Genomic DNA, 11,534 nt, shown 5'->3' on the forward strand with positions numbered 1-11,534 from the left:
ACCAATGAGAATTCAGGAATAATAAATCATTAAATAAATTAAAAAAGGGTATAATGGTAAACTTACTATATCTAATTATGGTAAAAATTAAGTCAATTAATCTCTCCTTAATTAGTTTAACCCTACAAAGCCAACATCCCTAACCATCGACGGCTTCCTCAAATCATTGATACCTCTGTACCTTAATTTCCACCAGAAATCGATTCATACATCCGAGCACCACCGTCGGCCTTTTATCCGCCATCATGACATCAACTTCTAGATCCTCTATTCGACTACTCTTCTTCCTCATCTTCATGTTCGTCGCCTTCCATCCACCTGATGCCTCCATGCTTACAGATGGTGGCAAAAAATAGATTGATTGAAATAGAATGCCTGAAAGATGTTCGATTAAAGTCGTCAGAATAAGATTATGTCTTTCTTTCATATCTGATTTTGAGTTTTTGAGCCGACAATACTGAACCATAAGACAAATATTAAACAACAAGACCACAGGTTTGATTTAATGTTTATGTGATTCTTTTTAATCTATGTTTTCTGTCTTTGGTTCTTAGTTAATGCATATACGATGACATATACTACTCTAATTTGTATTTGTGTTTTGGTTTTATTAAAATAATGGATATAAATAACACATACTGAAGTACACTCTATGTGTTTGTGTTTATGCCTGAGAGAAGACAGAATGACAACTAAGACTAATGATTGATAACTGTATGAATTACAATAGCAGGAAGAGTGAAGCAATGTGGTTAAGAAGTTGGACGATCCTCGAGGGGGAGTCGTTCATCAGGTTTGTTTTTCTTTTTATCTGCAGCTTGATCTTGATTTCTCTTATTGATAATCAACCTCCTATCCAAGAAATTATTCCCCAATCTAAATCCGTAGAGACACACGATCATTTCTAAATTAGTGGAATTTTTATACATTAATTGTTTATCCCATTCTTAAAGAATCAGATAGTGAGAAATATCAATTCTTCTCTTTGACTTTTGAATAGATACTTTGATTATAAAAGTCTAATTCAGTAATTGGTTTGGAATTGTTTTTATACTTGTTCTTCTATGTTTTATTGTAGTGATTTTGAATATAAAAGTCAATTTATGTTAGAATCTTGTTTTGCATATACTGGCTTTAGTTGTTTTGTTTTTCTAAACCATTTGAATTGAGTAAAATTATATAAAAAAACTAAAAACTTCTGAGTTTTGTAGATAATAAGAAGAAAACAAAAACTAAAAGTTGGTGTGTATTTTTTGTGGTTATGTAAGCAGGAACATGTGTTTCTTTCAAATATTCATGATTCAGATATTCTGTTGGAATTTAATGTATGTTAGGATGATGCAAAAATGATGAGGTAACTTATGAAAAAAAGATATGTGATACTTCATTCTCAAAGAATGAAGAAAAACAACAATATTCTTTCAGAATTTCGGGATTCAACATCCAAAAACAGCAATATTCTTTCAGAATTCAAGAATTCAAGAAGAAAACATGGAGAACGAGAGTATTCTACCAGAATGTTGTTATTTTTTAAGAATGTTATTCATTTTTTGTTGATATTCTTTTAGAATATTTATAACTATATTAAAATGTATAAGACTTTTAGTCTGTAAGAATATGTATGAATTTGTATTTAAGTTCGGATGTATAAAAATATATTAGAATGTTTGTTATTTTTCAACATTTTATTCAAGAATCTTGTTTTTCTTCAATAATATTCTATTAGAATAAAATTCTGAAAGAGTATCATTCTAACAAAAAATATTTAGAATAAAATCGGTAAAAATTGAAATTGAATTAATTAAAAAATTCAGATTTTTTTAAATTAGGAGAATTAATCATCCCTAAAAATCCGAAAATTTCCTTTTATAAATGTAGTTAATTGTCCAAAATACCCTTTTGCTAAAAATTGTGTGATTATATGGTACATGTTACCCCATTGTAATATCATACACTCTCAAATCATGTCCATTGATTAATTTCATCCGTTGGTCCAGATCTGTGCATTCTGGCACACAATACTTAGTAAAAACAAAATAACCTAAGCATATATATATATATATATATATATATATATATATATATATATATATATATACATATATATATATATATATATATATATATATATATATATATATATATATATATATATACAAATCTTACGGTCCGGTCCGTTTTTTATACGGTTTGAAATCTTAAAAACCGTAAGCTAAACCGTTCATTACGGTTTGGAAAGTTCGAAACCGCAAGTCAAACCGTAAGGAAAAATACAAACCGTAAAACCAAACCAATGACCGGTCTGGCTGGTTTCAAACCGAACCGTGATCACCCCTAGCTGACGGCAGATTGAGAGAGCAATGAAAAGTTGTATTTTAAACGGTTAGTTTCTTTAAAAACATGGCATATTCCAAATAAAATGATAATTCGCCAATCAACTTCCCTATTATATTTGAACCGAATTTATTACAAATCAGTTTCCATATACATATGTATATATATAGATTTGGAATATATATATATATATATATATATATATATATATATATATATATATATATATAACATTATATGCATATGGACATTTTCATAGATAGAATTTCTAAAAAACCAATTAATTTAATTCAAAATACTACTTCCAAAATGTCTCTTTTTATATCTTATAATTTCATCAAAAATATTAGGCTAAGAGGAGTGGTGACACTCTTGACACCTTGCCACATAAACATTTTAAATGTCACATCATTTTTCTCCTTTTAACACCTACACTTAACATTTTGTAAGGAGTGGTAACACTGTTAGCACTCAATTTTTTGAACTTTCTTTTTTCTAATTTATTTTAATTACTATATTTTAATAAATATATTTGTTGAGAGTATGGTTTGATATATATATATATATATATATATATATATATATATATATATATATATATATATATATATATATCCGGTAAGAAGGAAATTTTTGGTAGGAAGGTAAGAAGTTTTTTTCTATATATTTTTTTGACGAACAAAATAAATGAATCACTAGATGATTCATTTGTAAGATGATTCACAAGAAAAAATTCCCAAAAAAACATCTTTATGAGTTATTTTTAAGTAAAATTAAGAAAAAATTCACTTTTATGACAATTTTAGTGAATAACAACAAAATCATTGTATAAATGAATCATCGAGATGTTTTTTTGAGAATTGTTTCTTGTGAATCATCTTACAAATGAATCATCTAATGATTCATTTTATTTGTTCGCGAAAAAAATATGTAGAAAAAAAACTTCTTACCTTCCTACCAAAAATTTCCTTCTTATTTGATCTTGACTCTCTCTCTCTCTCTATATATATATATATATATATATATATATATATATATATATATATATATATATATATATATATATATTAAAAATGTTTTTTTTAATGTAAGTTTGTAAAGTGATTTATTCAAAAGGTGGTATATTTTCTCAATTCAAAAGGGGTAAAATGTAAGTTTGTAAAGTGATTTATTCAAAAGGTGATATATTTTCTCAATTCAAAAGGGGTAAAATGTAAGTTTATAAAGTGATTTATTCAAAAGGTGGTATATTTTCTCAATTCAAAAGGGGGTAAAATGTAAGTTTGTAAAGTGATTTATTCAAAAGGTGGTATATTTTCTCAATTCAAAAGGGGGTAAAATGTAAGTTTGTAAAGTGATTTATTCAATTTAAGAATGTGAAATACGATTCAAGTAGCATGCATCCAATCATAAGCAAAAGTTCCCTTCTCTTTCATCACGCTAAGGCATTGGCGACTCATGGTTGGCGAGGGCGGTGTTCCAAATGGTTGGCGATCGATGGCGAGTTTCTTTGGCACTTCCACTCCGCCCAGCCTTATAGATGCATTCATTGGCGTGTCAACTCATGTGACCATTTCCCTATGAGGTACCCTTTTCCATGCATTTCTCACTATAAATCTTAAGTTCAATTGTCTCCATCAGACTATCACATTTTGCTTTTGCAGAACAACCAGCAAATATTAATTTAAATCTTATATTTTTGTCTTTAATTCAAATTATAATGGTACTAACAATCAACTTCAAAACACTGTTACTTAATATATAAATAGTTTTAAAAAACTTCATATCCAACATATTACTAAAATACACCATTTAAGATTTTTAGATAACGGATATTATGATATAACATAGTAACAAATAATAAATTGTAAAAACTATTGGAACTATTTACACCAAATATAAGTAATGCAAAAACACAAAATTTTATTATGAACAATTTAAACGTAAATAGTAACTTTATTAAAACAATTCAAAACATCCAAAGATTCAACAGTCACATGATTCGAATCTTTTTTATTATCTTCTGTTTTGAAAAAAATAAAAATAAAAATAAAACACTTTCATTTACCAATCAAGCATAAACAACATAAACTTAATTACTTTTATTTTTCTGATGCTTACAACACAAACAAACTCTTCTTCTTCCCTCATCAACAACCACCAACATTAACAAATAAATAAATAAATAAAATCAAATCTGAACTACACATACTTAAATATTCCATTTTTTGTAATTACAAAAAACGAAAATGTAAACAAAACAAAATGAACGAACCCAATCTTATTCCAATTTTTGCAATTTTTCTACACTAAAAAGATTATTTGAAGCTCAAATATATAAAAGATCCAAGAAAATAAACACGAATCTAAGAATACAAACAACCATCATCTATTAGAGATGCATTTATGTGCCTAAATATTTTAACTTTGTAGCTCCTTTTCTGAAAACAATCAAACGCGGACATTCAGATATCAAGCTTTTAAAAAAACATACGCACAAAATTATACTACATACAAATATTTATATACACATATAAACAGATCTATAACATATATAAAGTATAAACACACAGATCTGAAAATCTTATAACCACGTTCACGGATGGAGGTGGAGGTGTAAGTAGGGTAGAGAGAGGGATAGACAGGAAAATGGCCAACGATTAATCTTGACATTGTTGGTCCCTAAAACCATATTAATCACCTTAAATATTTTCCCAGATTTGGATCCAAATACACATAAATGAAAACAATGTTAAAAAATGAGAAAAGATATCCACACAAAAATCTAATACAAAAAATGCTCTTACCAGAAAAATATGTTGAAGTTGGAGACGTAAAGTTGTGGTGGTGGCGTCAACATGAACGGTAGACACGACCGATAAAAGGGAGACGGTAAGTTGTGGTGGTCACGGCGTATAATTTGTCGGATGTAGGTTACGGGTTGAAGACCGAAGAGGGAAAGGTGTCGTTTGAAAAAGAGCGGTTGGGAAGAGTAATTACGTATTGCAGTATGTTTGGGTTTTGTGTTATCACATACCAATTACCAGCCATCAGATTGAATATCAAATAAATGGTCCTGATTAAACATGTTGTCGATCCATTAATGTGCCAAGTCACCAATCCGTGTGACTTTCTTTTATTTGAACATGCATCAGAAGCTTGTACATCAAACTGTATAACTTGTCTTTAAGACTTTTCCTTAAGATATGCTTAATTTTGTTGTACATCAGGCATAAACATTTGTATTTAAGACATTGAAGATATATGTTTTATAAGATGGTATATATATATATATATATATATATATATATATATATATATATATATATATATACTAGCCGTTTACCCGCGCTAAGCGACGGGTGCGGTTAGTTTTTTTCGGCAATTAATTTCATTCAGAAACATGTTATATTTTAATGAACACATGACATATTCATATTGATATCAATCAGTTTTGTAGTTTCTAGTGCGCAGAAGTTATGTTTATTTATATAGTTATTTATATCAAATAATTTTTATTTAAGTAATTTAAAATGTTATATTTTTTTCATTTTGGTACTACATCAACACAACCATCAATAAAAGATTCATGTTAACAAATACAAAACCGATAAGAATTGAAATTGAAAAGTTTAGATTAAAATAAAATGTGTATTAATATATGACTGATTGTACACTATTAAATCGAGAACCACATTTAATTTTATGCACATGCAAGTCGCGAGTAGATGTACTTGACTGATATGATTCACATAGACGTTTATATTATAATAAGGTGGTTCGTTATTCATATAAAATTTAATTGTCTTATTGGACAATTTGTATTGACCTGTATGGTTCATATATTTGGATTTTCGGACATGTGTTGTTCTTTTAGGTTAAAGACTAAAGATACATTGTTGTTTTTAATTAAAAAGAAAACAAATGAATTCGTTGTGGTTTTGGTTTAAAAAGAAAATGTTACTTTGTTATTTTGATTTAAAACAAAATTGCATTTATGTTTTTGGTTTGAAATATCCAACAAATGAAATCCCACTACATTACTTTCTTCTCGTTCAATCCAATGAAGATGTCATTTTCTTATAATTAAATATATTGCTAATAGTCAAGGTATATGTTTTTAACATGGTGGATAGCAAGCAAGTAGCATCCATGCATGATTAAGAAAATATCCAAATATAGTTGCTACTTATTTTGTCATGTCTTATTAACCAAAAATTATTCATTAATTTTATTAATATTAATATTGCAAGTACCATTTATCCCAACAATGCAAGTCATTTTTTGATATAATAAATTACTAAAGAATAAAAAAAACAACATTGTATTAAAAAACAACATTATAAAAGATAAAATGTATCAGTTTATTCTTGAACAAATTACAAACTTGGTCACTGTTTTTAGCTAGTTTTAGGTTTATGTCCGAAAATGAATAGTTCTACAAATTTAGTCATTTGTCATTATTTTTTTTAACATTATGGGTCCATGTAAAGTTAACATTTCACATATTTATTAAAAATGACTCAATACCAAACCAAACCCCCCAAAATATAATATTAATATTAAAAATCAAATGAAAAACAAAATTTACATACCAAAAACAAAATCAGAACCTTTATTTGATAGCTTGAGTTTTGCACATAGTTTATTTGAATATTTAATGTTAAATAATATAAGTGAAAAGTTATGTTCATTTTATGTTTCTGTTGGAAGATATTCCTTTGGACCGGAGTACTTTCTTCTTCTTTTGATGGATAGCAATTAGCAAGTTTGTCCCTTTCTATCACCGTGATATCATTTCCTTTTTAAAAACCTCTATTGGAAAGGATTTGGCCAAGTCCCATACATATGGGTGGCACTGCAGCACTTCGATGACATCATTTTTTAATGTATTATTCTACAATTCAAATTGCAATGCTTATATATGAGAAAAAGATCAAAAAATATGATGTAATTGAAATCAAAGATGTATATCAGACAAATACATATACACACAAAAGATGGTATATTAGACAAACACAAACGTAGGCACGCCTAAGTTCATTTGTTTTTCTTTATTTTTTTAAATTATTTATTTGTTTTTCTATATATTATTATTATTATTATTATTATTATTATTATTATTATTATAGGCAAATCAAAACCAACCCACATTCAAACATACATACACGCACATCACGCACAGCACACTCTTACGAAGAGGACACACACATACACACTCACACACATAATAACCTCAAGAATAAAAGAAATTGTTTTTAAGCTCTAATTTTAGGTTTTATCATCAGGTCTAGATTTGATATAATTAAAATGTATATATTAATTAAGTATTAGATGGAAGTTAGTTATGTTCTTAAAATTTTATTAATAAAAAAGAAATGATGAAAATTTTAAAAATAAAAGATGAACTTGGGAACATAGGAAGAAGCTGAATATGATGGGGAAAATAGTCATCTTATTGAATTTTAACATAGCCATTTTAATGTCCTTTGAACCAGCAACCAAAGATGCAATAAAGAATCTCTTCAAGGACTACCAATGCAACCTTCCTTTTAATAAACTTAATTAGCCATGTAACTATGCCTACAAGAACTAAAATTGGGATTTTAAAAATACGTCAATGCATCTTAGTAGTAATAGGCTAATAGTAGAAGCTTTGATTTCTGATAGATTGGAGATTTTGAAAGCCCGAGGTTTCATTGTTCATGATGGAAGGAAATCAGGAGAGGGACAACCAATTTAAGTTACGATGTTGCAGGGAGAGGAACAATATTCGGTGCCTCAAGGATAGTGAAGAATAACTAATTTGGTTGTTGGTAGATGCTGGGGAAAACTGTAAGGATACATATGGAGAGTTAGTTGTTCAGATGATGGAAATAACATATTGATATTTTGAAACCTTATATGAGTAAACATTTGAATGTATGTTGTTATTACATGTAAGAAAATGTAAGTTCATTGCTTTTATGGGTTATGAAGTAACTGATTAAATTTAATCTTTTCATTTGATGTTGAACTCTCTCATTGTGCTCTTTGAAGTTCTTCCTTGATTGAGGCCTTGTGATCTTACTGCATATATTATTTTCTTTTAATCTAGGTGTGTATTTGGAAAAAGCACATGCACACTGATTTATGTCTTGTATACAAAGTCTAACAAATATTAAAAAAAAAAAACATGACACCTTTCAAGTAAACAGAATGTGACAATCAAGGGGATTTTATCGAATGGAATCGATGAAATGTAAAACCAACCTGTTACACAAAAAAAAAAAGAAAAAAAAAACCTCTATTAGTTCAAATAAACTCATAAATTTCTCAAAATAGTGTAACAAAAAAGTGAAAAGAAAGAAAACTAAAACCTGCTTTGCTAGCGGCTGTGTTGAATTGCACCACCAAATGAATACCAACATTGAACAAAACTATAAGTTTATGGAATTGCACCACTAAATAAACACCAAACTGCATTGGAATCTATTTTATCGTGTAAAATTCAATATCTTTAATAACCATATATTATGAGACTAAATCAAATAATGTATCTCATTCACAAATTGTTTTTCTAAAAATTTCAAATTCTCCACCACCCAAGTAATAACCATATATTACAGTGTTTTATTATTTCACTTACCATATAACAAATATTACAAGGATTTATAATCAAGGAAAAAAAAGCAAGATAAGTATATTACATTCCCTATACAAAAGAAGGTGCCAAATTTTAGACCAAATTTTGTCTAAATAAAGTGATATGGGTAGATGATGGTTTACCTGCAATTAAAGTGATGGTGGAGTAGACAGGGTCTTCACGTTAAAGTAAAATCTTCAAAATAAAACACACATAATGGAGTTTTTTATGTATTTTATACAGAGGAAAAGAAAAGAACACAAACCTGGTCTATTTCTTTGAACATTCTTGAGAAGGAAACCCAAGAAACAGATCACCGACAGAGATTTAGATCCGAATCCCCAAGAAACAGATCGATATCGGTGAATCGAAGCAAGCAATAGAGAGGAAAATAGAGTTAAGAAGCCCCATACAAATCCAATTGTTCTTCATCGTCTCGATGAATCGACTGCTTGGAATACCTGCAATCGGTACAGTAAAAGAAAGTTATGGAATATGATATTTAGAAAGCGTGAGCCTCTATAGCCTTAGAAAAAATAAACAACATCATCAGATGGTATGTCTGGCCGCTAATTAGGGTTAGAGAAAAGGAGAGATGGTTGAGAGAAGGGGGATCTTTTTATAGAGAGGAAAGATTTCTATATTTTAAATATAAAAGAGTGAAGGGAGAAAAGATTTGATATACAGGGAAGGCGTAGAATCAGTTTATTTAGATAACCATAGATCCGGTATTAAAGGAGGACTGAGTCATTGCTGATCGGATAAGATTTAGTGTACAAATCGCAAAAAGTATTGGACCTCTTAAAATTCAGCAAAACATGATAAATGCTTATTATATATATATATATATATATATATATATATATATATATATATATATATATGGAAATCTCCAGAAAAGTCTTAAAATTTTACCCTAATTTACGAAAAAGTCCCAAACTAAAATTTGTTTACGAAAAAACATGAATTACCGGTAAAAATGGCGATTTGACCCATTTTTTCCGGTTTACCGGTTTTATTACTTATATGTTTCACTAAAGTCCCATTATTTTACCCTAACTTGCGAAAAAGTCCCAAAATAAAATTTACTGATGATTTGACCCTTTTCTTCATGTAACATACATTTTATCGGTTTCATTGCTGACTTAGATACCCAGTCATTAAATTAGCTGATAAGATGAATACGATGGGTTATATAATGTCACATTTACTGTAAAATTTGATACCCATCTCATCGGCTCATTTATGACAGTGAAACCAATAAAATGTGTGTTTCCAAGAAAAAAGGGCAGAAAATGAGTTGATGTCTGATGAGATGGATATATTGGGTTACATAAGATTAGATAGACAATTTGATATTTCTTATAAACGTAAAAAATAACGCAGTTGTTGTTAGTTTATGTAATTATTGTAGTCTTCATTGGATGCATTTTATGTTCCAAAAAGATATACAATACATCAGGATATCAAGTTTTATGTAAACATAGCATTATATAACTCAACATATCCATCTCATCATCTCATTTAGTTACTAGGCGTCCGGGTCAGCAATGAAACCGGTAAAATGTATGTTACATAGAGAAAATGGTCAAATCATCAGTAAATTTTATTTTGGGACTTATTCGCAAATTAGGGTAAAATAATGGGACTTTAGTGAAACAGGTAAGTAATAAAACCGGTAAACCGGAAAAAATGGGTCAAATCACCATTTTTACCGGTAATTCATGCTTTTTCGTAAATAAATTTTAGTTTGGAACTTTTTCGTAAATTAGGGTAAAATTTTAGGACTTTTCTGGAGATTTCCCTATATATATATATATATATATATATATATATATATATATATATATATATATATATATATATATATATATATATATATATATATATATATTACTTTACTACTTTATAATGCATACATCTTGGTGGGGACCATCAAATTTAAGACAAAGTCTTAAAAACAAGAGGAGTCAATTTTGACCTTAGATTTTTATTGAATGGTGGAGATTATATTGTTGTTGGTGATCCAAATAAACATGTTTAAACCAATCACAAATAAGTATTTTAGATTTTCAATTCTTTAAAGTTTATGTCTTCGGTGTTTAAAGTGTTTTGCCTTCTTTATTTACAGGGAAAGAAATCACCTTTCATTTAAAATCACGTTTCTCATATTCTCGCATTGTCGTCTCTCTAGAATCTCCTCACCATCTTCTCCATTAACGACCCTGGAGATCAATGTCATCCTTACCTTTACTTACTGCTAACCCATTCGCCATTATCTTACCGCTATCAAACCCCCACACCAACAGTGGAGTTGCTCATTACATTCTCCCTCTCTCTTTCTTCAACGCCACCTCCATTCTCAGACACGGGTAGGATAAAAAATTTCAAATCTTTATTTGTGTGTTTTAAGGATCTATATGTATGTAAACCTATTTATATGTATAAATTTGTGTATTTATGTTTAATATATTTTCGATTTTGATATTCTAAGAGTTTTATATTTCATATTTTCAGATCTGAATCTGCAAATTCTTCACAAAAAGACACAAAGCTGGATCTCTTATAATCTGGA

General features: G+C 28.6%; 1 protein-coding gene across 7 annotated transcripts; it reads right to left on the reverse strand.

Moving 5' to 3' along the window:
* Positions 1-7,769: 7,769 nt before the first annotated feature.
* LOC145109162 (uncharacterized) lies at positions 7,770-9,679 on the reverse strand. Of its 7 annotated transcripts, XM_079046260.1 has the most exons (6): positions 9,225-9,673; positions 9,103-9,154; positions 8,694-8,805; positions 8,517-8,586; positions 8,272-8,403; positions 7,770-8,167 (listed from the first exon to the last, which is right to left on the reverse strand). In XM_079046260.1, exons 3-6 carry the CDS (start codon positions 8,797-8,799, stop codon positions 8,116-8,118), a joined length of 360 nt encoding a protein of 119 aa, XP_078902386.1. In that variant the 5' UTR covers positions 8,800-8,805; positions 9,103-9,154; positions 9,225-9,673; the 3' UTR covers positions 7,770-8,115. The 7 variants fall into 7 exon arrangements, 3 of the variants coding, with proteins under 3 accessions (XP_078902386.1, XP_078902385.1, XP_078902387.1); XM_079046259.1 differs by lacking the exon at positions 9,103-9,154; XR_013708806.1 differs by lacking the exon at positions 8,272-8,403 and having other exon boundaries at positions 8,694-8,708; positions 9,103-9,672.
* Positions 9,680-11,534: the final 1,855 nt, after the last annotated feature.

This window comes from Lactuca virosa, chromosome 4 (genome assembly GCF_052849685.1).
Source record: "Lactuca virosa cultivar CGN04683 chromosome 4, Lactuca_virosa_CGN04683_v6, whole genome shotgun sequence".
NCBI classification, from domain to species: Eukaryota; Viridiplantae; Streptophyta; class Magnoliopsida; order Asterales; family Asteraceae; genus Lactuca; species Lactuca virosa.